The sequence below is a fragment of the Branchiostoma lanceolatum genome, chromosome 7, assembly GCF_035083965.1.
Source record: "Branchiostoma lanceolatum isolate klBraLanc5 chromosome 7, klBraLanc5.hap2, whole genome shotgun sequence".
Classification (NCBI taxonomy): Eukaryota; Metazoa; Chordata; class Leptocardii; order Amphioxiformes; family Branchiostomatidae; genus Branchiostoma; species Branchiostoma lanceolatum.
In genome coordinates, this window is record NC_089728.1 from 12383491 (window position 1) to 12411037 (window position 27547).

At 41.9% G+C, this 27547-nt stretch overlaps 4 protein-coding genes and 2 non-coding genes across 7 annotated transcripts; 3 read left to right on the top strand and 3 right to left on the bottom strand.

The window, feature by feature from the left end:
• Window positions 1-336: 336 nt before the first annotated feature.
• Window positions 337-9182, top strand: LOC136439373 (eukaryotic translation initiation factor 2 subunit 2-like). 2 transcript variants are annotated; one of them, XM_066434779.1, is made up of 10 exons: window positions 337-530; window positions 1375-1546; window positions 2476-2523; window positions 3673-3761; window positions 4048-4231; window positions 6145-6221; window positions 6360-6508; window positions 6753-6809; window positions 6986-7071; window positions 7279-9182. In XM_066434779.1, exons 1-10 carry the CDS (start codon window positions 513-515, stop codon window positions 7452-7454), a joined length of 1056 nt encoding a protein of 351 aa, XP_066290876.1. In that variant the 5' UTR covers window positions 337-512; the 3' UTR covers window positions 7455-9182. The 2 variants fall into 2 exon arrangements, with proteins under 2 accessions (XP_066290876.1, XP_066290877.1); XM_066434780.1 differs by lacking the exon at window positions 2476-2523 and having other exon boundaries at window positions 338-530.
• Window positions 9183-9945: 763 nt separating this feature from the next.
• Window positions 9946-10093, top strand: LOC136439465 (U12 minor spliceosomal RNA). Its single transcript, XR_010756531.1, has one exon. It is a non-coding gene; the product is annotated as a U12 minor spliceosomal RNA (small nuclear RNA).
• Window positions 10094-10462: 369 nt separating this feature from the next.
• Window positions 10463-10534, bottom strand: Trnae-cuc (transfer RNA glutamic acid (anticodon CUC)). Its single transcript has one exon. It is a non-coding gene; the product is annotated as a tRNA-Glu (tRNA).
• Window positions 10535-11054: 520 nt separating this feature from the next.
• LOC136439378 (uncharacterized) lies at window positions 11055-13114 on the bottom strand. The gene is made up of 3 exons (XM_066434784.1): window positions 12233-13114; window positions 11978-12123; window positions 11055-11794 (listed from the first exon to the last, which is right to left on the bottom strand). The coding sequence occupies exons 1-3, from the start codon at window positions 13112-13114 to the stop codon at window positions 11368-11370; spliced, it is 1455 nt and encodes a 484-aa protein (XP_066290881.1). The 3' UTR covers window positions 11055-11367.
• A 94-nt stretch (window positions 13115-13208) lies between these two features.
• Window positions 13209-23600, top strand: LOC136439376 (probable ATP-dependent RNA helicase DHX35). Its single transcript, XM_066434782.1, has 30 exons — window positions 13209-13314; window positions 13801-13928; window positions 14183-14310; window positions 14645-14737; window positions 14964-15041; window positions 15290-15394; window positions 15592-15653; window positions 15760-15829; window positions 15975-16034; window positions 16208-16251; window positions 16412-16480; window positions 16903-16999; window positions 17262-17293; window positions 17516-17606; window positions 18089-18127; window positions 18283-18340; window positions 18505-18558; window positions 18881-18979; window positions 19414-19462; window positions 19608-19683; window positions 19894-19948; window positions 20133-20228; window positions 20663-20757; window positions 20982-21059; window positions 21205-21253; window positions 21482-21562; window positions 21698-21779; window positions 22026-22155; window positions 22429-22482; window positions 22674-23600. Exons 2-30 carry the CDS (start codon window positions 13895-13897, stop codon window positions 22710-22712), a joined length of 2097 nt encoding a protein of 698 aa, XP_066290879.1. The 5' UTR covers window positions 13209-13314; window positions 13801-13894; the 3' UTR covers window positions 22713-23600.
• Window positions 22887-27037, bottom strand: LOC136439379 (2,4-dienoyl-CoA reductase [(3E)-enoyl-CoA-producing], mitochondrial-like). Its single transcript, XM_066434785.1, has 9 exons — window positions 26906-27037; window positions 25925-26130; window positions 25449-25640; window positions 25227-25327; window positions 24573-24672; window positions 24268-24340; window positions 23863-24009; window positions 23447-23509; window positions 22887-23113 (listed from the first exon to the last, which is right to left on the bottom strand). Exons 1-9 carry the CDS (start codon window positions 26975-26977, stop codon window positions 23054-23056), a joined length of 1014 nt encoding a protein of 337 aa, XP_066290882.1. The 5' UTR covers window positions 26978-27037; the 3' UTR covers window positions 22887-23053.
• Window positions 27038-27547: the final 510 nt, after the last annotated feature.

Genomic DNA, 27547 nt, shown 5'->3' on the forward strand with positions numbered 1-27547 from the left:
CCTTCATTTAAAGCAATAAAGGTGTTCACAGCCAATATCTATTGTCCTATCAACTGATCAATTTTTGTTGAAAAAGGTTAAAAGCTATTTCACAAGCAAGGTATGCCTTTATCTCCCTGTCACATCGCCGAATTGCCACTGAAAATCTTTTTGAACGTCAGTGAGAGAAGGGCAAAAGCGAACTGAGACAAATGAACATTGTACCCGTTTTTAGCTCAAGGACAGTGTGGGCGTGACGAGGGCGTGACCTGTCAATCACGTACTCGTGGCGCCAAAATAGGCGGTGCATAGATAGATTCTCCCGACGTGCACCGCGGTCTGACAGCTTGTGGGCATGCGCACTAAAGATTTCATGACGTCACGTCGTCCCGCATGTGGCTGATGCAAGAGTGGTTCTGAGTTGACGTTGTGTCGCATTCACGCTTGTCTGTGTCGCTTAAAAAGTGTTTTCTGAAGAACCCATAAGATTTACAAGTCTAAGGAGATCACAAGGAAGAACAGTGATCAGAAACATGGCAGAGGAGGAAGCGGTAAGTGGCATGGTTGCGTTTTGAATCCGTGCGTGTTGGGTGAAAAGCCACAACATGGCGGAAACGTGTGTATTTCGTCATATGAGGCAGCTGTGAGGATGTGGCTGTTTTACGAAAGCTCTGTAGTCACAAACGTTGATCCAATAGAATTTTGCCTTCCTATCGTTTATCTGCATAATCCTTCATTGGCTGTAGCCGTAGCGCTTACTGATTTCCAGAGGCGCATGAAAATGTAACAACGTCTCCAAAGTAGGCCCACATGTCTAAAAAATCGCATGGAAATTATATCCTGGCGATTTGCCTCATATATTGTCTCAACTCCTAAATTTACAAAGATACTGTACCAACTAGACACCAAAAGAGATCGTTTGTCCGTTGTTAGCGTGCTGTTACTGTGCGTTGCGGGAAGGCTTGAAGCGTACGACTGTGCGACACGTAGCTGGTTCAGGGCGGGGTGAAATAAGGTCAGGGTGAGATGGTCCTGACATGCAGATAACGTTTCCAGGTGGAGCCCAGCCTCCTCTTCAATGCTTCTTCAAAGAACCTTCCGAAGTTCGGTAGAACTTTTAGACGCTTAAGACTTGTAAGAGTGCGACCCTATGTGAACAGCACTATGCAAGTATTATTCCATATCTTCTGGAGTGGTTAACAATTCTGGATAATTTTAGATCTTTCCCTAACTTAGCCCAAGTCACTTCCTGAAGTTCCTCAACGCCTGACTGCTTAATCTTTTGTAACTTTGTGCATTTTTATCAGATACGAGGTACAAGTGATAATAATACAATACATAATTTTACGTTGTATTGATCACCAGCATTATATCTTGTATTTGATTGTCCCACAGTTCGAGATCGACTTGTCTTTGAAGAAGAAGAAGAAAAAGAAGAAGGTTCCGTTCTACCCAGATGCGGGGCTGGGAGAAGGAGGCACCAATGAGCAGGAGGAGAACAAGAAGACGGAGGAACCAGTCAAGGAGAAGGATGAAGATGATGAGGAGAAGTCTGAAATTATCGATGGTGAGGTCCTCTCATATAGACTTCTTCATGGGCTAATCATTCATTGTTGATGATCCCCATACATGACAGGCTGTACATGACAACATGAATGATCTACAATGCCCATCTTTTACATACAAAGTTTAAGGGATGGCAGAAGTAATGTTGAACTGACCCAGGAGTTGCCAGTCTGTTTGGTTGTAAAGAAATCCTGCCCCACAACACAAGGCACAAGTGACAAAGGCACAATCTTTTCTACACTGTTTCTGTGAAGTATTCTCTTATCCCATTTTTAGGCGGAAGAGGAAACATCCATTCCCAGACAGTTTTTAGTGTACTGCTTTATTCTGCTCTATATTCATCTCCTCTGTGGGTGGATTTGTGTTGTGGTAACCGTTTCATGACCCCTCACCCCTATTCATGTTGCATCATCTTTTCCTTTTGTTTGCCCCCTATCTCATTCATCAGGATATAAATACACCACTGGTAGCTACCACCTATGATATGTTTTTAGCCACATAAGTAAACACTTACTGCTTTTTTCTGTCACTGTTTTCTTACCGTGTGGAGTTTTGGGTTTTGTTTTTCTCAAACTTTCACAATTAGCTTTCAAATTCAAGCCATAGTCGCTATGCTATTTAGATATGCCTTGACGGACAAAATGATGACAGATACAAAATGAAGTAGATGAATCTGTTTAATTCAATCAGATTCAATGATTTTAATCAACCTTTGATTCCTTGGTTTTAGTCAACCTTCAGGTGAATCATTTTTAGTCAATCAATATTTCAGTTGCACAGCAGCATCACAGTTGTAGGCTCTTCCTCATATTTTTATTAATTCTGTGAAAATATCCAACTGAGACTTTTTTAAATCTGCGATGCTAGTGCCCCATAGTCAGCAGTGCATGCTGGATAGTCCGTAGTCATAGTGCTGCCTTTGCGTTTCAGGCAGGAAAAGTCGCCACGTCACCTTCGCCTTGCCTGAGGATGAGGACGGTGAGCTTTGCCGCTTGGGCTAACCTTACCTAGTCACCAGTCTCTCCCAGGGCTGCAGATTGAGTTTCCTCTGTCAGGGTTAGCTTCTGTCTCTAACTGAGCCCACCCTGGTGATTTCATCCTTTTAAAACAGACTTGTTGATTGTTTCAGGCATGTAAAATCACAGACATGGGCTTAGTTAGAGAGGTAGGGATAGAAGCTGACCCTGGTGAAGGAAACCCAGCCTGTAGCTCTGGGAGAAACTGGTGACCAGGTTGAGTTTGGGCAGAAGTGCTAATGGCCAGGCCAGTCAGGATAGGATACTAAAACACGTCTCGTAAGGTCAGGATCACTTGTGACAAACAACCAAAACATCGACAGGTTGTCCAACAGCTTTCCCAAATGGGTGAACAACAGTTTCTCTTATTAAAACAGAAATATACCCCCTTGTATTATGAATTACTTGTCATGTTTTTTCTAGTGGCAAGCAAAGAGTGGGCACTGGGCAACACAAAAAGAGAGCTTAGAATGAACATTTCCAAAAGAACTTGATCCTTCAATTTATTTCACACCCTTGTTTTTGAGCCCTGTTAACACTGTGATCACATATGGAAATCACCCTCTCATCTCGCATTGTTTTTCCTCTCATGGTCATACTTTCCACTCCTCTGACTGCTCTGTACAAATGTCTTGATGTCACACAAGATTCCCACATGTACGTGCTAAGTAGTACAGGATCCCAGGATTGTGTATCTAAAAACAAGATGTTGCAATACCCGTCCTTATTACATGATGATTGTAAAACCCTGCCATTGGTGCAGTGCCACAGTGCACTGATGTATCACATGATAACGACAAGAGTCTACCAATGTTACATCATTCAATCATTGAAAATATGACTGCACAACATTGTTTATTAAATGAAAGTGCATTTTTGTCCTGTTCAAGAGAGCAGGCCTTGAAAAGGTAAGGTAAAGATGGCGTTAACCTTATCCATATGTATTGGTTGTAGCTGAAGTTAAAAAGGGAGAGGTGAAACTCTGGCTACCTAGAGTATAGAAAGAAACTGCAATTCAACGAAATTGATTTGGAAGGAAATGTACATGGAGGGATGTAATATTTTTTTCATTGAGTTACTGACTGATATCTATCCTTTTTTTTGATTGCAGACTTGGCTTCTCTGGACTTGAGTCTAAAAAAGAAGAAGAAAAAGAAGAAAAAGACATTTGACCAAGCGGATATTGACGAAGCTTTACCAGTGAGTTTTGTAGATCATTGCCTACTACAGACAACTTCATTATACTGAGGCCTTGGGAAATGTTTTTCCAGTTACCCAACCAACCCTAGCTTGTATATCTGTATAATTACAATATAATGTTGAAAATACCTTTTCTTTGTTTGAATATTTGAGTTTTCTGTAGTCTTTACCTGCCAATACTAAAAGGTGTAAACGGCAACATGGTTGTTTTACAAGAAAACCCTCAACCTACCAACCTGACGAAACTTTTCAGGGATGTGACTGTTTGTTTGTTTGTTTTCACCAGGAGAAGGACAACAAGCTGGATTCCGAGGAGAAAGGCGTGTCGTTTGAGGACACCGGCGCTGGAGACTTGGACGCCATGGGACTTGATGACGACCATGACTTGGACTTTACTAAGAAGAAGAAGAAAAAGAAGAAACTCAAGATGATAGTTGATGAGGATGCAGATGATGACAAAGAAGATGAAGGTAATATCTTTTCCAGCGAAAAGTTTTGTTTTCTATTGTTTCCTGTAATTTGCAGTCTGTGTTTTTCTTAAATGTTTTCTTCCACACTCATAACTACACCAATTTTGGCTGTTTGTTCTCAGGTTGAACAAAGTAATTTTCTGCAGTACATGAAAAAATTTATACAACTGGCAATGTTGCCAAAAATTCAGACATGGTCATTTGGATCACAGATTAATTAAAAGCATACTTAAGCTTGTATTTTAGTTTGCCGAAATTTCTCCAAATAGTAAGTAAATTTTTTTTGACAGCTTAAAATATTCTAACAGCTTAGACACTGGTACGGTTGTCTAAGCGACGTTAATGATCTGAGCCCCAGCAAACAAGAATGGCCTGTTGTGATGAGTCATGTACAGTACAAGGAAGAGATGGGCAATTAGGAGGAAGCTTTCCGAGTAACCTCAGGGAAAGTGGAGGAGAATGGTTAGGAGGTGATTCAGAGAATGGTCATCCTAGGAGAGGCATACCCCCTGATGAGGAGAGGGTTTTTAGCAGCATAGCATATAGGGTACCGGCACCACTCGGTCTTCAGTCAGATCAAGACAGCAGGGTAGAGAGTTCAGAGAAAGTCTACTATGCTGCAGGGTTCTGCAAATTCCCCTGTCCCACCCACCCTAAGAATTAAATGTTTGTGATGTATATGTACTATGTAGTACTTGACTTGAATACGTTAAGGAATTGAAGGTTGGATAATAATGATCTAGGTTAGTTACAAGTCAGGATGAGTTAAACATCCGCTGGACAGAGCCTCGGTTTAACCGACCAGCCCGACATTGGCTAAAGCGATTGGCAAACCAGGGTAAAACAGGTCGCCAGCTCGCAGCATGACTTGCTTAGTAGACAGGAGGGACCTTGTTAGACTGATGCATAACATTGCATAAGATGCGAGAACAATTGACTGTACCTTCGTAACACGAACAGAGATTTCCATATGTTTTTATGTAATGGAATGTGGCACATTTGGCAATGTTTGTCACTGCGAGTGACCTACATGTTTTTGTTTTTGTTTTGTTTTTACTGCTAAGGTCTGTATACTGAAAGTAGAAGCAAGGTCCCCGGAAAGAAAGACTCATGATTAATTATTAATAAACTGGGAATGGGTACTTTGGTCACTCAATGCTACCAGGTGTTATGATGAAAGGAACCTTTCCTTTGAAGTAAAGAGGGAGACAGAGCGCTCCAAGAGATACTGGGGTGCCCCAAGATGTTGGAGGCAGAGAGCCCCAGTTGCCTGTGAGAAAGCGAGAGTGCTTCACAGAAGAGTCCCAGGATAGGGGCCGCATACCTAATACCGGGATGTCCTCTTGATTTAGAAGGGGCTTCCCATGGCACTTTCTTAGTACGCTAAGATTGACGCCCGCGGAGTGAAGATTCTGGGACTGGTAACCGATAGACCCTGTATGATGGGTGGTTACTGGAGTTTAAAGGACCTAAGAGGAGGTTAGGTCAGAGTATATATGGAAAGTTTGGATTGGTCTGGAGTATGATGAGTGTGGGGCGAAAGTTGTGCAAGGAGTGTGCACAAACCCCCCATCTCACAAGATATAAGCAGATCAAAGAGAGATGGAAATTGGTAGCATTGAACTTGACCTTGTACCTTGCCCCCATATTCTGCCACAAAGGACAGTGTGTTGTGTGTTTCTTGTGTCTCTATGATTCTTATTAATAAGGGGTAGGTGAAGCTGGGCGAACGATAATTAACAGGTATTTTGTGCTTGAGTTTGGAAGAGGGGATTTCTTAACTTAAGAACTGTTTTGATGTTGTATCTGTGTGAAACCTCACCTGTTTTCTCTGTACCTGTTAAGGTTAGCATTAAAACACATACTAGTATTGAAACTGCCATACCAACAAAGTCATTGTTTGTGCCTTACAGATGATGAAGCACCCAAAATTGGCTCCATGGGGGGTCCTTCATGGCTTGGCTCGGAGAGAGACTACACCTATGATGAGGTCAGTGCCCCCCCCCCCCCAGTATTTTTCAATTGACGTATCAATTTGTAGTACATTGGTTTTAATTCAATTTTGACTTAACTGAAGTCTGCGACAAACCGTTGAAGTCATGTATGTTTCCTGCCTCCTTTCCCCCAGCTCCTGACGCGAGTGTTTGACATCATGCGGGAAAAGAACCCCGACATGGTGGCCGGCGAGAAGAGGCGGTTTGTCATGAGGCCGCCGCAAGTCGTCAGAGTCGGCACCAAGAAAACCTCCTTTGTCAACTTTGCTGAAATTTGCAAACTGTAAGTGGAGCCAGTCATTTTCAGTTCGTGTAGCTTGCTGAGGCATATCAGACTTTGATTGTTGACATGCTCTGGAAAACCAAGGTGTGACTGTGAAAACCTTGTTGTGTTCGGTCAGTTTTAAGAGGGGGGCTTGTCTTTATTTGAAGAATTTTTCTCATGTCAGTCTCATGTCATTGCATTGCTGGAAGATGTTACTTTTGTACTGTTTTGAACAATTTTTTCCTCTCTGGTTCGTTGTCAGGTTGCATCGACAGCCCAAACATCTCCTGGCCTTCCTATTGGCTGAGCTGGGAACAAGGTAAGGCGTCAGACTTTTTACTCAAGGTCATCATGAAACAAGTTCGCAACCCTCTCAATGTCAAGGTTTACTTAAAACCTACATGGAAACTTGGTGAGAACATAGGAGTTAGCGGATGAGATTGAGCTTTTGGTGCTGTTTGAAAGCCGCATATTCACGTGTTGTTTTACTTGCAGTGGTTCTGTGGACGGCAACAACCAGCTGATCATCAAGGGTCGGTTCCAGCAGAAGCAGATCGAAAATGTACTTAGGAGATACATCAGTAAGTCCCCTCTTTTATTGTCATTTGTCATATGGAAACGTAGGTGGGAGACCCATCAGTCACTAAGTAACTTTACACATATTGTATTACCATGTGTCTTTTGTCATGTGAGCATAGTTTTGTCTAACTTGCTACAGATTATGAACAGATAAGTGGATATTATAGAACATGATATGATGTGTAACCGTCATCTTTCTGTGCCCACAGAGGAATATGTGACGTGCCACACCTGTAGATCTCCTGAGACCATCCTCCAGAAGGACACACGGCTTTATTTCCTGCAGTGTGAGACCTGCCACTCCCGCTGCTCCGTAGCTAGCATCAAGTCTGGTTTCCAGGCCGTCACCGGCAAGAGGGCCGCCCTCAGGGCAAAGGCCACGTGAGGTCAAGGGTCATAGGGTAGCACATCTTCTAAGAGAGCTGACATACTGTGAACTGAACCTGAATTGGTCAGCACACCAGTTTTGCAGGCACGTGGTGGCTTCGGGACCGACATGTCACACCTAAACCATTCTACTGTTTGAAACTTTCTAATGAAAGGCTCCTACTGTTTTGACAACAGGTTCCATTCTCAGATTCTGCAATAGTTTGCAGGGAAAAACAAATTCCTAATCACTTGGATTCTGTGTTGATAAGACTGATACCTAAATGTGAATCGGTCAATTGGTACAGGGCATTCAGGATGTCACTTTGTGACAAAGGAATATTTCAGGACAGAGATTTTGGCAAACCCCATCCAAGTGATGCTTTCAAATATTCCAATTACAGCTAACTGTTCAAGACAGAAGAAAAACTGTTGCATTCCAACGTTGCAGCAGAAGGAGAAGTCTTATCCTGGTAGCTTTTGTGACGAATGCCACGACACGTTCGCACGTATGTCAGCGCTTTGTGGGAGGTGTGATTGTCTGGACAATGTAAACTGTAGCCTATGCTGACCTGCAACTGTCAGGTCACCCCCCCCCACTCCTCCGACAAACTGCTCCTGCACATGTAAATACACCTGAAGCATTGATTATAACATAACGGAAACTCTGGCTCCTTTTAAAGATAGCCATGCTTGTATCTGTTGTAGAGCACTGTACAGTTGGAACAAAAGGATAGATTAGAAACACAACTCTGTATTTAGTGGGTACTTTTTGGTAAACATCATGTTGTTTTTCAATTCAATAAGTCCAAACGTAATAATTCAGGTAGCCAGTGTGTTTGGGGATGGAACATGTACTTGCCCCCCTACATCGAAAACTTCTACTTTAGATATGTCAATTCCATGTACTGTTGTAGCAGTGCAAATAATATTTTAGGAGGACTACAGCATTGATATGTATTGTATGGATTAAAGCTTGCTGCAGATACAGCTTGGGAAAAATACACCGGAATTACTGGTTGTGTCATTCTGTGGCTATCTTTCTGTAATACTTGTATTTTCTCTGTTATATGACTTGTACTATGTTATGGAAAAAATTTCAGGATAAAGATTCCTGGAAGTAGGTGTTGGAAATTTGTCTGGCCAAAGATGTCGTCTTACCGGTAGTCATTGTCTAACCCAAGAATTATGGTTATTTAGAAAAACACTCCACGTTTTTGACTCCACATTGTAAATGAGTAGGGATATGGTACATTGGTTGTTTTGTTTTCCTAAACTTACATAACAGTTACATCCATGTTTATGGATGTTTCTTAGTAGGGGTGAATTTGGCCTTTTTGATGTTTAGAACTGATCAGTTTTACGAGATATAACACAGTTTAAGTGCATACAATTAAACTCAAGGAATCAGCAGCTTCAAAAATTTACTACCTTTGTCAGCATGGCTCACCTTATTACTTGTACTTGTGACCTCAAACATTGAAGGAGGTCTGTACCACAGTTTTGTTGTGTTCGATGGAAAGTTAGAACTTATAATAAAAGAAATGGGCTGTTGCGCAAGTGTAACAGGTCTTGAAGGCTTCATCACATGTATAAGTTGTTACTGTCCATTTGATCTGTGTTAATGGAGCTTGATTTGTGAGGGCTGTTCATACGTGCCGAAATGTACTGCTGCCCACGCATTGCTGCTCCTGTCTCACTGGAAAGTGTCTCCGTAAAATAGTCAATAAAATAGCATAAACTGAAATGTCTTGTATTTCATGGTTTGCCGATAATTTAGAAAGATCAGCTGGAGACAGCTCTCTGTCTTCATGGCTACCTTGTCCCCCCAACGACCTGGGGGACTAGGTAGGTAGGTAGATAATTTACTGGTTAAGTTTTTTCTCCTTGTGGCTTTTAAAGCTTATACAGAAAATTGTTGCAGCAGGTCAATGAAATTCCCACTGTGCTGTAAGTTGTGCAGAAACATGTGAATAAGTCCTTGAAACAAAATTTTACCCAGCAACAAGAAATGAAGAAATAAAGACAGACACCCGCACACAGTGACAGACACATCTAAAACACTACCGGTACCTCCTTCATGGAAGTGGAAGCACTTGAACAAGGTAGACAAGAACTTTATTCAGTTGATACCAAAAGATGAGCATTTGAGCCCAGATTTAACTTTAAACCATGTTCAACAGGGGATGTGCCAATACGTATTCCACTTCCTGAATGCTAAAATACATGTACAGTATGTACCGGGGGCACTGACGGAGTCATGCATAAATTATGTTAATGAGTCAATATCTATACAGTCACCAACACATAAGATGGGAAATTGTACAGTCTACTCTATGTAATATCGAATTGAAACGTATAACAAAATCCAAAGACTTGATATTCGACAATCTGGTGTTGTATACAGCGAAATTTATTTTCGACAGTACAGATACAAAAAACATATTACAAACCACAAACGTTGTAGACTTTAAACAGGTTCCTATTCGCGTTGAAGGCAATGCTACGTCATGCCTTAAACTAATGAGTAAGGAAAATAACGAGCCAGAGTGACGACTGGCTCCTAGCTCAGTTGCTAGAAGAATTTTTTAGGGGGTACAGGTCGCCCTCGAGTGACCCGCTTACTTCGCGGGATGCTCGTGTGTAGTGATCTGCCCCAACCCCTTCACAATCAAATGAAAGGTAACCATGAAACAGGTGTGTAGTGTCAAACATTATTGTTGTTAGTCCACCTACATTGCCGTACTTGACTAATTAGCAGAACTCAGTCAATATGAAAAGTATTCTACATTGAAATATCGTAATCTACCAGTCTGAAATCGTCTGGACGTAGGTGTGTACGACCAATGTTCGACGTAAAGACAGAGAATCACATGGCGCTCACAATGTTCACGGCAGCGTCAACCTATAAACATTTTTTGTTTAATAACAGAAATAAACGAGTTAATAGACTATCCGTTATGAATTTTAAGCATTAATATTGGTATAAAAGCAAAATAAAACAAATTCTCAGTTAAAAAAGATTGCTTCCCACACCGGGAATCGAACCCGGGCCTTGGCGGTGAGAGCGCCAAATCCTAACCACTAGACCATATGGGAGATCATGGCAATAACCGGAAATTATACCCATATATACCTAAGCTTACGTAAAACAAGACGCGCCCTGACACTTGTATTTGTTTAGAGGTTTTGGGAAGTCATTAATGTTATAGCATTATGGTAAAAAGTCGACTTAATTCCTCTATGACTTGTATTCCTGCATAATCGCCCTGTGTTGAAACGGCCGCTGCTGTGGATACAAAATGTGCAGTTTAGATACTGATCGCTTGGTGGCGCTTTTACAGTTCGACAACTGTTTTCCCCTCCTTTCGTTCCATCAAATTTTGGCCCACTGTATACCTTTAAATGGCCGAAATTAACGATAGCTACATGCTTATTGGCATAGTATTGGAAAAAAAAACACTGTAGTCTACATTGATGCAATTGACTGTTGGAATATTTTGTAATGAAAAAAAATCAGCCGCTTATAAATAATCCAACAAAATGTTGTGTTAACCCCAGTTTTTATCAAAGTAAAGTGAAGCAGTCATCAAAATCAGTCAGAAATACAGACTCCAAATACAATCTGATGATACAACTTGTTTTATTAAACGGATATGATGATAAAAATTATGTGCATTTCCTTGAGGGCAGTTTCACAGATGGGATCTACAGTATTTGGTATACATTAATTGACATTTCACTTCCTTTCCCAGTACAACTTGGAAGGAGTAAGTCTATGATTAAACATACAATTGTTCAGCTGAATTATTCTGACAACAAAAGTTCAAAGGTTGAAGAAAAAAGTTTTTTATATGCCCCATCATCTTCCTGGATCTCTTCCAATAAAAAATTTAATGTAATGATGGACATGGGATCTGCACAAACAGTGTTTACAGAGCAGGGTAGTTTGTGGAGTGTGCTGGTTTGTGTTTGGTCCTCTCCTGTTCCAGCACCTGTAGGCTATATCTCATGGCGTGGGATGTGTTCAGCAGTTCTCTGGTCCTGCTGGCAGTGGCAGCCGGGCCAGTTCTGGTTGCCATGCTCGTGTTAACAGACACACTTGGCGCTGTAGAGCTTACTCCTGGCTGGAAGCGTACAGAGCTCTTCAGGTCCAAGTTGGAAGCGGCGGGGATGGTGGAAGGACAGGAGTTCTGCCACCCGGCAAGGGTGTGTCCCGACAGGCCGACGGTGTCTGAGGGGTCGAAGCTGCGTCGTCGGTGAGGTTTAACTCGGAGGGAGTTCACCAGGGACGATCGAGGGACGCTGACGCGGACATAAGCGGGAGATTCCGACGTCTCCTCACCGCTTCTTGTGGACCTGAGATTGTGAGAAGCAACATGGAAATGCATCTCATGTGAGCAGGGGAAGTGTTACATGTAATCAATGCCTTTGCAAAATTGATGGTTCAAGAAGTTTTCCATCAGTTTGGTAAACTACAAGCAACAACATAAAATCAAACTAAAGTTAATTGTACCCAATAGTGTGAACAACATGACCTACTTGCAGATGGCACATTCACTGTCGCCAGCAAAGTTGCTGTGCATGGGGGTTGGGAAGAGCCTGGAGTTTAGTCTGTAGCTGTGGACACAGTTGTGGGTGTCATCCGAGGCTCCTGCAGGGGTTAGCGGAGACTTGTGTCGGCTGAACTGAGGAGGGAAAAAAGTCAAAGGTTACAGATTGTTCATTTGTTTTTGCAGCATTTGCAGAAAAAAAGAGTGTACTTCAATAACTTCAGTCCTGTAGGTACAAACTCACCTGTGATGTCTTGACCTCCAGGTGTGCTTTGTGCTCACACTCCTCCCTGTTCACCCGCCGGAATTCACGCAGTTCCTCAAAGAACCCCTCAGAGCGGTCCAACGAGGAAGCATCGTTATCAAGCAGCCCAGCGATCCAATCATAGCCCAGCAGAGGCTGGTCATCCTCCCGCCCCTTGGCCTGCAGCTCCCCCACTGTCATGGCTGACTGGTTACTATGGTTACTGCCTCCTCCAACCATGGTCCTCCTCTTCACAGGTGTTCTGAGGATGGGGGGCTCCTTAACCATCACATTGGCTCTTTGGTCGTTTCCTTCATCATAAAGATGAGGGGTGTGTGGCTGTTGGTCTGCCAGGTGTTCTGCCGGCAGGTGTCTGTGTGACTCACCTGTAGGGAAGGTGGCATCATCATCACCTTCTTGAGTCACAGCTGCTGAGACCTTTCCTGACTCCTTTCTTAAAGGGGTTGACTGAAACCTTGGCAGCCTTTCCACTCCTTGTACAGTGTCTTGAAGTTCTCCTTCTGGTCTGGAGATTTCATCCACAAAAGTCACCTTCTTTGGAGTCCGGACCCTCAGCCTGGCTGGTTGCCTAGCGACTGCTGCTCCCCGCCCAACTCCTGAAGGGTCACCGACTACCCTGGTCTTCTTGTGGTCAGGACTTCGCGCCTCCTTGGGAAGGTTCTCCACATCCTTGATGTCTAGGATGTCTCCCGTCTTGTCTACTGGCACCTTGTAAGTGTCTCTTGGACGTTTCTGACTCACAGAAGATGCCTTGACGAGTTTTAGAGACTCCTTGACGGCAGCTTGGCGATTCCGCAGCTTCTTGATCAGAAGTTGGTTTTCGTACCGCAGATCGTCCAATTCTGCCGGAAACTCAGCCATACTTACTTCCAGCAACTTTACAAAACCTTCAATTGGGACTGATTGCTACAAGCAGAAGTGAACTTGCAGCAAGCGTGAGTTTTGTCTGTCTGAAGCTGCTTGCCTTCTTCAACTTTCCGCCATCTTTCAAATTATTTTTGAAACTGAACACTGCTCCCATGATGCAACGCACAACAACATGGCGGCGCCCTGATGTAAACGTGAGTTGTTTACTTGTTGTTTGTTTAGGTGTTCACAAACAACCGTTCGTCTAGGGAAAATTATCTTTGTAATATTTGTAAGACAACAATATCAGTGCCTCAGTGATAACCTCCTCTCTATCGTAACCTAGCCAGCGCAAGTGATATCTGCCTACTTTCTTCTGATGGGGAGGGGGGCGCAGGCTAGCTATAGCTTCATATAGAGTAGAGTGCATATATAGAATGCACCTTTAGTCAAAGATGCTTCAGGGTTTGCAAACGACTGTTTTGGAAGGTACTGTAGCTGCCCATCTGTACTGTCCTTCAATCTGACGAAAAGTTTAACATTCTGCCTGGTTGACAAGTGCAAAATCAAATTATGGTGTGTAAACGACACTCACCGAAATAATAAATCATAGAATTTTAATTTAGCTAACCTATATAAACCATATTGTGTGCCTGTAACGTACTAGTATATTGGCGGCTGACTCTGAAGTCCAATTACAGGTGTGTGGACTGCAAGTGTTCCTACCTTGCTGAGGTTGCTGTGACTTCATCAACTTGCGGTGGTACAACTCAGTCAGCGCCTGACAGATCCACCATGGCCAAGTTTGTTCCCAAGTTTTGGAAACCTGGTAAGTCTGTATGTGGTCTAAAGGTAACTGATGAGAGATAGGATTCTTTGAGACCTCCCACACTCATGACACTGTCCCTTGGTTAATTGGTGTAGCTGCAAAATTCTTTGATATAAAACGTGCTTGCATACTTCAAATCAAAGCAAAGAAGACCAAATATGCCGAACACACTAAGTTTTGTGCAAAAGACATATTTAACTTCCTAATGCTTTTAAACAAATAGAAAATGAATTATTGTTTCCTCACCTGTGCAGGCACTGAAGCCCCAGGTGTGCATGAGGAGAGAGAAGAGGTGAGTGAGGGGAGCGGGGAAGCTGTCGTGTACAACCCCAACGCCTCGCTGTCCATCCAGCAGCAGAGACAGAGACTTCCCGTCTTCAGGGTAAGGCTGGGAAATTATTGTCTAGATAGAGTGGTACAATATAAACATTACTACTGGACAAAAGATAAAACTCGGACGTTTCGGGCGTCCATCCGACTGCCTTTTGACTTATAAAAAAAAAGGCAGTCGGATGGACGCCCGAAACGCCCGAGTTTTATCTTTTGTCCAGTAGTAATGTTTAAATTGTACCACTCTATTTGCTTACCTGGATGTTTAACATTCATAAACGTATTGTCTAGATAATTAGATAATTTTTACAATCATTCATTTACTTATCCATTTATTTGTTCCTTCTTTGTTCATTTCTCTGTTCCTTCCTCCCTCCCTCCCCCAGTACCGTAACCAGATCCTGTACCTGGTGGAGCGGTACCAGACGGTGGTGATTGTCGGGGAGACGGGCTGCGGCAAGAGCACACAGATCCCACAGGTATGCCTTGTTTGTCACTTTGCAGTTTGTTAGGATTTGAACATAATGAATGGATTTTGGATGTCTTTGTCCCACAATTACTGTACAAGCATGTAAGCACTACGACAAAATTTTGGAGACTTGTGCTGCCTAGTTGGAGGTTTTTGTCCTTTAAGTGCTGTTCAGTCATTCATCATGTTGCTGAAAGGGATTGTTATAATCTGACAATGTTGCTGTTGCTGTGCAGTTCTTGCTGGAGGCTGGGTGGGGAGTGCAAGGTCATGTGATTGGAGTGACCCAGCCCAGGAGGGTGGCCTGTACCACGGTGAGTAAATCTAAAGGCACAGTCACATTTGTTCAGGGTTCGAATTCTATACAGTGTCCGTCATTCTGTCCTTGGATATAATTTTGCTGCTCGGGACCAACAAAAGCTTATAAGTTTCGGCCATTCTGTGTCAACCTTGGTACACCAAATTAAAACTTCAGGACATTTCAGGTCACTAGCAGTGCCATGAATTTTCAACAAAATTTCAAGTATGTAACAGGGGCCTAAGCTGTATGTTGTCCCATTAGGTGGCCAATCGAGTGGCAGAAGAGAGGGGTGCAGTCCTAGGTCACGAGGTCGGCTATTCCATACGGTTTGACAACCGCTTCGATCCAGAAACTACCAAAATCAAGGTAGAGTTTCCTACTTTTCCATGTTTACATGATATTAGCAGAAAAGTTCATCTGTGTTGGTGGTTGATATTGTATCACTGAGTATGAAAAGTGCCATCTACATGGGAGCCAAGAAATTAAATTGTTGTGTCCTTCTGAAATGTGTTGTTTCTGATGTTAGGTTGTTGTTATGAACCTGTTGTTTTGTTGTCCTACAGTTCATGACTGACGGCATGTTGGTTCGGGAGATGATGGCGGATCCACTCCTTAGAAAGTACAGGTAAATAACAACAAATCAAACACAACAAAGAATTGAATTTCAATAAACAAATTAAACACATTTAATACATTGAACAGCAACACAACTTGTGTGTTTTACTTTGCAGTATTTTGATGTTGGATGAGGCTCATGAGAGAACCCTGCACACTGACATCATCATTGGTCTGCTGAAGAAGGTATTGTAGGCTTGTCTTTGTTTCCTTGCTCGGTTCAAATTCTACATGTCTGAGGAAAAGACCAGGAAATTGTATTGAAATTTAGTTCTATTTTGTCTTATTCTCAGACCATCAATGTTTGAATCATTATTTTTCTGCTGTACAGATTCAGAAGAAGAGAGAAGACTTACGGATCATTGTCTCATCAGCCACACTGGATGCAGAGGTATCAGAATAGCTTCCTTCTCTTCATTTTTTGATTGGCTGGTACACTTTGATAGAAATCATCCGGAAGAGATGTGCAAATTTTCATGAATGACAAAAAAAGTTTTCCTCAGTGATTTTGTTTTCCTTTCTTGCAAACCGGGTGTCATCATTTTCTGTTTTGTCTCTTGTCAGGCCTTCAGGGATTTCTTCAACAAGAATGTTTCTGATCTGGAAAGGTAAGATTGTTCAGCTGAAAGCTTCAATATTAAAGAGAGTTATGTACTACAGCTAGTTGATGCAGACTTCTATTATGATGGTATTTTGATCTTTCTCTCCCTTTTGAAGCAGCAGTGTTAGCCAATTTGTATTTAAGACATCAGTAATTCTCTTTTCTAGCTTCGACACAGCTCATATATTGTCCATAGAAGGAAGAGCCTTCCCAGTCAGTATCTACTACAGAGAAAGGTATGGGTTATTCTTAGGGCACTTACACTGTTACAGAATGTTATACATGTATGGATTCTTTCATACCTTGCAGCAGCAGAGTACAATACATAATCACAGCAAGTGCCACACATCTCTCTGCTTGTTTCTTTGTATTGTGTGCAGACAGTCAGTCATCACATTACAAGGAATAAAAGCCTGGTGACTCAAGGATAAGGGAAACATGTAGACATTAAGACATGGAAAGGCATTGTTGACCCCTGACTAAAAGAGATGAAAGTTGCATTCATCAGTTAAGTGTCTCTTAGAAAAAAGCATTTCCTAGAAAAATGGTCCCATGTTAGAAAATTTTACTAGACTTACTAGTATTTCTCTGCCCTGTCGTCCTCCTAATGACTATAACATACGTGTACATGTAGTTGCATTTATTATCTTGTATCCAGCCCAGTTCCAGACTATGCCAAAGCCACAGTGGACACCATTGTGAAGATCCATGAGGGAGAGAAGGCAGGAGATATTCTAGCCTTCCTTACAGGACAAGTGAGTTGCCAGTACTGAGTCATCTGTCTGTGATGTACTAGTAAGTCGTTAGCTAGCTATCTAGCCTCTAGATCAGAAGGTTGGGGGTTCAAATCCCAGTCTGCCCATGAAACATAAGGGTACGATGTACTAATGGTAACAGTAAGCAGACTAGAGCATGTTTAAGATTACCCATGACACAAAGTGATTGTGCACTCTTGTAAAACTTGTGTATAACTAGTACCTTCATCATCAAAGCTTAAAGTATTGAACTGTTTTGCAGGAAGAGGTGGATTCTGTGGTGTCAGACCTCATGTGAGTACAGTATATCATATACATGCAATTGCAGTCCCTCCAACGTAACAACTTCCAACCCCCCCGGACCTGTTGCTCACATAACACTTCCAGATGTTCACTTGTCGTTGAGTCATGGACTCTTAAAAAAAATGTGTTGGGACAAATTTAAATCCTTCTCCATGAAGACATATGTATTATATTTCTGACATTTATTGCTCCTTCCTTACTTTTCATTGTTAGTGAGTACAACCGGTCCAGCAGGAGACAGGGAGACAAGAGGATGAAGATGAGGGTTCTCCCCATGTACGCCGCCCTTCCTCCTGGAGAACAGGTTAGCCTGGTTATCATGCTTCAAGTGCTCCTAAAACTGATTGGCCGTCTTGGCACTTCATGATGAATACCTGTAAGCTGGGAGTAAGACCTTCCTTGTTCAGTTCAGTTCATCCTCAGTGATGCTAGGGTCACATTTCCTAACCGGGGCCCTGCCGGGCTGTTTGCGGAAATGAAAAATGAAAGTGTATGTCAATAAATTTGCACAAGCTATGCTCTTAGATAATTTTGCGTACGTTTTGTGGTTTTGTTGTCTTTTATATCATAATTTTCGTTCACAAAGAATGCCCGGCCGGGCCCCGGATTGGAAATGTGACCCTAGCATGAGGGGACACTAGTGTCTCCACAAGACCCTGTCGAGCAAAGATCATCATCCTGAAGTCCTACTTCCACCTTTAATTACCTTCTTAAGTGATTTATAGAAACGTATTAATTTTATGAGTTTCACTTAATGAGCTCTTTTCTATAACTTTTTTTCTTCAGCTGAAAGTCTTTGAAAGAGTGTCACAAACTACCAGGAAGGTGAGTGGCGAGAATTTCATGTTTTACTTTGGGGAATTCATGGTGTACTTAACTTTCTTTTTTATGTTTCTTTTAAAGTGATGTGTCTTCTTTCTGCATGTGGTTTGTCTGAAAGAAAAATAAAGATAGCAATTGTGTTAAATCTGTTGTTACAGGTTGTTGTTGCCACAAACATTGCTGAAGCTTCCATCACTATCAATGGCATTGTGTATGGTTAGTAGCAAAACCTTGAAATACCAGGAACAATTCACTCTCATTTTTACATTCCTTCATTAAATACATTCTAGTATGTAATTTCATCCATTCATTTGTTGATGGAGAAATCCATGAACAGGATAATAGCCTTATAATATGTTTTAAAAACTGCTTCCTTCCAGTTGTTGACAGCGGGTTTGTGAAGCTAAGGGCCTACAACCCCCAGTCTGGAGTAGGTAAGACAATAATGATTTTGTCATATTTCTACCTTTGCAATCATTGCTTCAGATATTGTTCCAGGCAGCTACTAGTATGTGTTACAGCATGCCCCACATGGCCACAGACAGACAATTGTACACCAATGGCCCTTGCTCCCCAATCTTGGGAAATTATTGTTTTCTGGCTGCCCTGTTTTCTTACACACTGCCCTCTGAATATACCTCCTCCATACATGTCTATATTTAATTTCCTACGTTTGCTTTGAAATTAGTGGTCTACTCTTTACTTGACCTTAGTAACGACGGGATGTTGTAACTGTTGCCTATTTTTTGTTCCCAGAATCCCTTGTCATCACGCCCGTCTCCCAGGCGTCAGCAGACCAGCGTGCGGGGCGTGCGGGGAGAGTTCGCTCAGGCAAGGTCTTCAGACTGTACACAGGTATTTGTTGACTGTGTTTCTTTTTGTGGTATTACTAAGATATTAAATTATAACTTGAAAGCATCCAAGTTGATTTGTTGGATCTCAGAGTAGACAAATTGTTGCCAAAACAGCCTGAGGGAAAATTTTGTACTTTACACACAATTTCAAGTGAATATTATACATTAATATTACGTTAATTCAAGTTTTCCTTCCTTCCATTCATTTTCATGTTGCCCTCTTTCACTTTGAGATGTTCAACAAACAAGGAAATAGATTGGAGTGACCTAAACTTCTTGTACTCTTTGTGAGCATGGCTGATTTATTTATTATTGTAGCAATATCATAGGACCCTGTTTATGAGCAAACTAGAAAATTAATTTTTATTACATTACAGCTGGATAAGTCCATGGACGGTGTCTGTCATTTGATGGAATCTTTGTTTTATTCCTTAGAGGAAGATTTTCACAAACTTCAGACCAACACTGTCCCAGAAATGCAGAGGTGAGAACAATCATGTCTTGTCATGAACAGAAATCTGGATACATACATTTTAGAGAGTCATTACGCATGTAGTCGGATGCAAGTTTTCCTCCCAGTCCTTTTTACATTCAGTCATCATGCTGATCCCAGGTTTTCTTTCCTACAGGAGCAACTTTGCCTTTGTGATCCTGCAGCTGAAGGCTCTGGGCATCAGTAATATCCTCAGGTTCAACTTTCTCTCTGTGAGTCAAGCAGCTTTCTGTTGTTACCTTAATGGGCCATGCCATATTCGTGTCTTGAATTTGCCTGTTTAAATTCTTTTCTAACTTGGATAAAAATAATTACATTTTATACATGCATCATTCAGGATGCATAAGATAATACAAATGTATGTACCAGTATAAACATAAACCCCCAAATTCTGACATATATACATTATTTCCCTGTTTCAGTCTCCCCCTGCTCAGATTGTTATCAGAGGATTGGAGGTCCTGAATGCTCTTGGAGGTATGTAGATGCCACAGGAAAGGTTTTATAAGTGAAATGCAACCTGAAGTATTGTCTGGGACATTTGGGTTTTCCCAGTTGCAAAATTGAATGATCAATTCATCTAGATAGATAGATAGACTGGTTTATTTGTCATCATCTGACAGACAGGCCTCATGGCAGCTGTTATTTCATTTTGTTGCAGCGTTAGACAAGGATGGTGAGCTAACACGACCACTCGGATCCAACATGGCGGAGTTCCCTCTCAGCCCCATGTTTGCCAAAATACTACTTGAGTCAGGTAATGCATTAAAAAGGTCATTTGTATCTGGTTACGTTGAAGTGCTGCACTGATCATGATTACTTCACCACAAAGGGAGTGAAGTATTGTTTTTCATACTGTATGTGTTTGTGTGCACTTTATTTTTTTCAGTACTGGCACTATCACAATGAAGAAAATGTCATGATCACTCATGAGGCCTTTGTATTATGCATAAACTAATGTTAACATGTCCATGGTGCTGAAACTAGTGTTTTGTTTATGAGGAGGACAAAATGTGAAACCATAACAAAATGTCACCATTCCCAGGTTATTTTTGGGTAGAAAATAGCTTAAAGAATTGTTACACTTCCAGATTTATCTCGACACCGTAACAAGTAGCAAATTTAAGACATCAAAAGCTGTGATGATGTATGGGGTATTGCATACTGACAATGTGATGTTTTCTTATCCAGGAAAGTTTGGATGCTCTGAGGAAATTCTCACAATTGCTGCCGTGCTGCAAGTCCAGAACATCTTTGTCCACCCTTCTAACCGGAAAATGGAAGCTGTAAGTGCTGGAAATATATCAGATGTAGATGGTACAGCTGGAACCAAAATGTGCAAATTTTAGCCAAGAAGTAGAGTACTTGCTAGTCCAGACAATTACACAGAATCAGAATTTGTTGACTTTTGTGTTTTCCACAGTTGACGTCAGTAGCATAGCAGCTATTGAAATGTCAGTGCTGGTGATGAAAATTGGGTTTTATTCTGTTTTTCTGGTGCCCTGTACAGCTAAGAGCTCACCACAAGTTTGCTGTGGAGGAGGGGGACTTGGTTACTATGCTGAATGTCTACGAGGCCTTCATCAAGGTAACAGTTTGGCTTTCCTTTTATTTGTACCACACAACTGGTAAGCAACTTGTTCGAAGTACAAGCTGTGTAAGGCCAGGCAGATCCACTCCAGAGAGTATGGTGTGCTCTTCAACGAACTGAAGCTTTGCTTTCATCTTCACAGAATAACAAGAGTTCCAAATGGTGCCAGCAGCATTTTCTGCATTATAAAGGTGAGGAAGACTCTACTTGCATTAACTTAGCTATATTTCATTGTGTATTGTTCAACCTGAATATCTGCAATTCGGCTTTGTAGGCATGTGGCAATGGGTGGTTGTGTATCACATTGAATGCCCTATTACACCTAAACTTTGCACACTATTTGTCTGGTCTAAAATTTGTCAACTTCAGATGTGCTGGAGGAAGTTGAACTCTTTCATGATTTCTTACCTGCCGGTCAGGACTAGTGAGAGCGACGATGATTCGGGAACAGCTGAGAAAACTGCTGCTGAAGTTTGATGTTCCCATGAACTCGTCTGAAGGTGAGGAAACGTCAAAAGTTTTTGTCCTGGAGGTCACTGCGCTTCAGAGTTCACATTTAAGAACGATTTTTCCAATTTGCAATCATCCAAAAGAAAATGATTTCCCTAAAAACAAACTTCTTGCTTTGTTTGCAGGTGATGTTGACCCCATCTGTCGATGTATTGTGGCAGGGTTCTTTGCTAATGCTGCCAGGTTCCACCCCACTGGTGTCTACAGGTGAGCCATATCAGGACTGCATGCCCTAGATGTAGGTCTCATATATGTTTGAGGAAAGCTGCACCTTGAGCATGTTTAAGAGCCCACCACGTACAATCCTTGAAATGAGAATGGGTACACCACAGTGTGTGGTCGTTTACATATTAAAACTGGTTGAAGACCTTGTAGATCCAGAGGTGGGGTTACTGACCCCTTAACCAAGCTTCTACTACCTGATTGAGACACAGTTCTATTTGCTGTTGACAGGACAGTGCGAGATGACCACGAGCTCCACATCCACCCCAACTCCTGTCTGTACAGAGAAAAGCCTCCAGGCTGGGTCGTGTTTAACGAGGTTCTGCACACGTCCAAACAGTTCATGAGAGACGTCACTGTGGTGAGTGACAGATGCCAATCATCTGTTGTCTGACTTAAGACTTTTCTAGGAAGCCACACCCCTTTCTTTCCTTTGTTTTCCTAGATTATTTGTAAAAACAAAACAAGGGCTGGGAGGAACAGTTGAATAACCATGCTCTCCCTTAAACTGTGTGTTACAGTACAGAATTTACCTCAGACTCTGTTTCTATGATATACCAAAGCCTATAGTTATCAATATGAATCTTAATCTCATTTGTTACTTGAAGACTTCTAATGATATCCCCATCTGCAGATCGACCCAAGCTGGCTGTACGAGTTAGCACCACATTACTATGAATATGGAACGGTGAGTAACTTTCTTCTCTGACAAATTGATTTGTAGCTGTATAATCTAACAGAATTTCGTACATTTAGGTTTGATTTTTTTATTACATTTTATCATACTGTGGGATTTAGTTCTAAAAAAAATAAGTGAAGGATTCTTTGTCCTTTTTTTTCCTTGCTCATCTTTTCTTATTACATTTCTTTTATAACTAGGAAAGAGAACTTGCTGCCAAAAGAGCCAGGCTGGAGTGAAGATCAGCATTCCTCCTTAAGGCATCATTGGATTTCCAGGAAGTTAGTGACAAAACTGACCATTGACAAGGATCTACGACGACCTAAGTACATCAGTATCAATGGGAAGAATGGAAGCCTAACTCTTCGTGGGACACATTATATTTTTGTAAATAAAAAAAAGAACACAAGAACTTACAGGCCATGGTGTGTTTTTATTTATGCCAGCAATTCAAACTGTTATCCTGTGACTCCTATAACTGTTATATAAATATACTTCATCAGAAAGAACTCTATTTGCTGGTGGCTGTAGTCAATATACTGACTGCACATGATCAGTCATGACTTGATCATTTCTGCATCTAAGACCCTTTTGTTGACCTGATCATCTTCTCCATCATGTCCCACTCCTCATTAGACACCTGGAAGGGGGAGGAACAAGAGATTGTTTAGGCCACACCATCTTATTTCCTTGGTTCTCAGACATTTTAAGGTAAAAATTTGTCAAGAAGCCACATGAAAACAGAGGGCTGGGAGGAAAACTTGCATTTTATTACATTTACTACCTTAACTGTGTGGACTTTCTTCTCAGACTATGTTGATATTCCAGTGCAGCATTACTTTTTAAATCCAAAAAACAAATAAATTGACACTGGAAGTTGTGTAACATGGTCTAAGCTACATGTATTGTTCTGAATGAGGACCAAAAATGTACATATTGCTGATGCAATTTCTATGTGATGACAGTAACTTACTCTTCGGAGATCGTTAAACATCCCTGCTGCATTTGGAAGCTCTCCTCCGTCAAACGTCACAACCTGCAGAAACATGACCAAGACTCAGTTATTAATGGAAATGTACAAAACAGGCACTAATAACAGGGCAACAATAAAACTGATCTCAAAGTTCCTTTTTTCAATCTTCTAGCCTATTCTTTCAATTCATTTATCTGATAATAATTAATAAATAAAGTACATGTATTTAATTTCTTCCTTCCTTAGCCAGGGTGGCTTGCTTATTGTCTAGTCACTTCTATTCATTAAGAATCTGCCATACTTGTGGAGAAGGGTTGAGTGATGACTCAAAAAAGGTAGACCTCAGGCACAGAACTGTTGGGTTACACCACGACATGGTCTACAGACTATGTTCTATAAACAAAGCGTGTGCATACCTCTCCTGACATCCAGCTGGCATAGTCGCTGACCATGTAGGCAGCGAGGTTACTTAACTCTCCCACCTGCCCCAGCCGCCCACTTGGGATCCGGGACATGAAGGCCTTCTCAAACCGCCCTGATGGATCCAGCCGGTCAAAGGCACCCTGTGGATACAGGACACATGGGACATTCACTTTTCACTCTCACTACATGATTTATCGTCTGTTGTTCCCAGGGAAAAGGAGAAGGCTGTTGAGTGTTGACTACCTGAAATCTTATCACACTTGTCTTTTGTTATCCCACTTTCCTTAATTGTCATGGTATCATACATGACGTTGGGGAATCTTAACAGAAGCAAATCCCATGTAAATAAAAGTACATCCAAACAAGTTTTTACAAGCAATGGGATGATATCCACTTACCTTGGTCTTGATTGGTCCTGGTGCGATGGCGTTAAACCTCATGCCGTAACGGCCCCACTCTGAGGACAGGGACCTGAGAAGAGGGTGGAAAAGTACAGCCAAGTCAACACTGGACTACCAAGTCTACATACCTGCACTAGTACTGGTGCTGGTAACTTTCAATATCATCTGCAGTTGGCAAATATTACCTGCACCACTCAGATTTGAGGAAGGGTGCAAACCCCATGCTTTAAGAACATGTACTATATCCAGTACATGGTAGCATAGATTAGTGAAGGCTGACATCAGAAATAGCAGGGTCTTACTGTGTGAGGGCCTCCACCCCAGCCTTGGCTGCAGCACTGGGCACCACAAACCCTGAACCATGCTGCGTGTACGTGGCAAGGATGGACAGGAAAGCCGCCCCTGTAGAGAGGATGGTACCAGACTCAACTCATTTCACGGCTACAGTACGACATGCAAAATATAGAAACCTTCCAATAACAGATAGTACTTCTTATATCAGTAAAGCAATGTACATGTCGGTAACTAAAATTTTATAATAATAATAAGTTTATTGCAAATTCCTGCCCGTAGGCTAATTGCAAACAACATACATAAAAGAACAGGGTACAAAATTAATATAAAAGATCCTAGACTAGACTATACAAAAGTACTTGTCTATAACTAGTGACTAGTGAAGGGTTTGACTTCTCTTTTGTAATCCACGGAAGACGTAATGTCCCACCTTTTCTATAATTTGTGGGGTTTTGGTAGTTAAAAGAAGAATGGTCTTTTTTTTGTCTGTAAGCTTAGAGAAGTTCGGATAGATTTTAGTGGTCTGAATAGACAACTCATTTCGTGCAATATCATGAAATGAACAGTTTGAAATAAAGTGTATTTCGTCTTCCACGGCATTCGTATTGCAATACTTACAAAGTCTTTCGTATATATAATGGTTATCTGGGTTTTAATGCTACCTTGGTTTGCTTGAATAAGTCGCTTGCCGACATCCAGGGTGATATAGGCTGTACCATTTAGTACAATGTCAATGATGGTTTTCCAAGCATTCGTTGACAATCTGAATGAAAACAAGAAGGAAACAACATTTTAAAAATGTTGATATTCAAGGATTTCTGTAAATTTTCATATATTTAGTGCGTTGTCATTACTTTTGTTCAAATACTGTGTAAAAAAAACACCTTTCTGTTGGTGAGATGAAGTTTCCTGCTGCGTTGTTGATGACCACGTGTGGCAGACCGAACTCCGCAACCAGTGCATCAACCGCAGATGTCACGGCCGCTGGGTCTCTCACGTCAGCCTGAAGGGGCAGCACTGCGTTCCCGGTCTGTCCCGATATCTCGTCAGCCGTCTTCTGCAACACCTCCAGCTTCCTACAGGCGTCAGTCGAGATATAAACATATTTTGAGTGAACGGCACCCTGGAATGATGTATCGATGATAACAAACAGATACAATCAAAGCTACAACAAGCATAACACACATGTAGCAAGCACTGAGGATGTTTAAAAGAGGTTGGAGTCTGCTACCTCGTATAACCTTGTCTTGTAGGACCCAAATGTACGTAGGTTTGGCGTGCTATCCATTACACATGACTTTTTTTCTTCCCACTTGCCTGGGCCCTGCCAAACTGCCCTGGGAACAAGACTGTTACTGACCTACTGGATATGGCAACCTTTGCCCCCAGGGAAGACAAGATGGTCGCCATCCCCTTCCCGAGGCCGGTTCCACCACCGGTGATGAACGCGACCTTCCCTTTAAACGTCCCCGGGGGCAGCATGGGGTCGCAGAGCGCCGGGAAGAACTTGGACACATCAGGACGGTCGGCTGTTCTCTGAGCTGAGGTGGAAAATCTGGCCTGGCACTGTGGAGGTGCAGCGTGACAGTTCTTATTTGTCTTCAAACAAAGGTGTCATCATCGCATGGTGTGCACTATTATCAAAGGTCAAATGAATCAAATTTCTTGGTTCTCAAAAGCTACCACAGGAGCCACAGAGTCTACTGGTGGTGCCAAAATATTCAATGTAAGCATTTGCGGTTGATTAAAGTTGTGGTATTAAAAAAGAACCAGGTAACGTTACAATTGCAAGGAGGTTCTAACCATGGTACATTAAAATTTAAAAAAATGAAGGGGTCAAATCAGGGAACAAACCGAAATCAATTGGCATATTTTCCAGGTAATAAATCAAGGGAAAAACTTCAAAATAAAGAAGACTCTCTGCTAAACATCATACAAGTTCGTGCCATAATATTCACAGACTGATGAAACCAACATTTCAAATTATACTAGTAACTTACATGTACGTAGTGCGTACCTCCCTTCGAAGGTACCTGGTCTTCCCATGGTCTAAAATTTGAAACGATGAGACTTTTACTGTTCTTGTTCACCTCCCAAAGAACCCCATACATGTACTCCAGGTGCAAACTCTGCCCTACATATCACCTCTACTTGCCTCTAGCTCTACTCGGTCAGTAGGGCACAGTAGCAAGTTAGCAACCAACCCCGCCTCTCCCCCTCCCCCGGAAAATAGGCACGTTTCACATGTAAACCGCTCGCTCGCTCAGCAACCAAGCTACTTTACCGAACCTAGGATATCCCAACACACACTCCCTGCCCCGTACGGACCAGTCAAACTGACCTGGGCAGCTGCAAGGCCCGTAAACCTGCTCCCGAGTCGCACAGCTACACCACAGTACAAACCACCCGCCATCTTGCTGTGTCACGGAGGTCATGACCTTTCACCTGCTTACGCGACAAGTGGAAGAAAACTTTATTGCCTGTTCCTCGAAATCAATGAAACCTTTCTCCTGCCTGGCAGACAATAACCTGGATTATCAACACAGTCACGTGGTATTTTCCATCGCGTTTTTGATCATGTATTGCTGTTTTGAACAGTAATATTCTGCAGTTGTAATGAATGTTCCTCAATTTGTCAAAATGTCCAAAATGCAAGGGGGGTTGAATAATTATCTCCATGAAAAATGAACCAGGTAACGTAACATGCAAGGAGGTTATAACCATCAGGTATATAAAAATTACTATCAAAAATTGAAGGGGTCAAATCAGGGAACAAAGTGATCAGTTGCCGTGGCCATGAAATCAATTGGCATATTTTCCAGGTAATAAATCAATGAAAAACTTCAAAATGAAGAAGACTCTCTGCTAAGCATTATACAATTTGTCAAAATATCCAAAATGCAAGGGGGGTTGAATAATTATCTCCATGAAAAATGGAGATATTGTTTTTGGTGTGTTTGTGTTTCCGGACTATTGTAGTCAG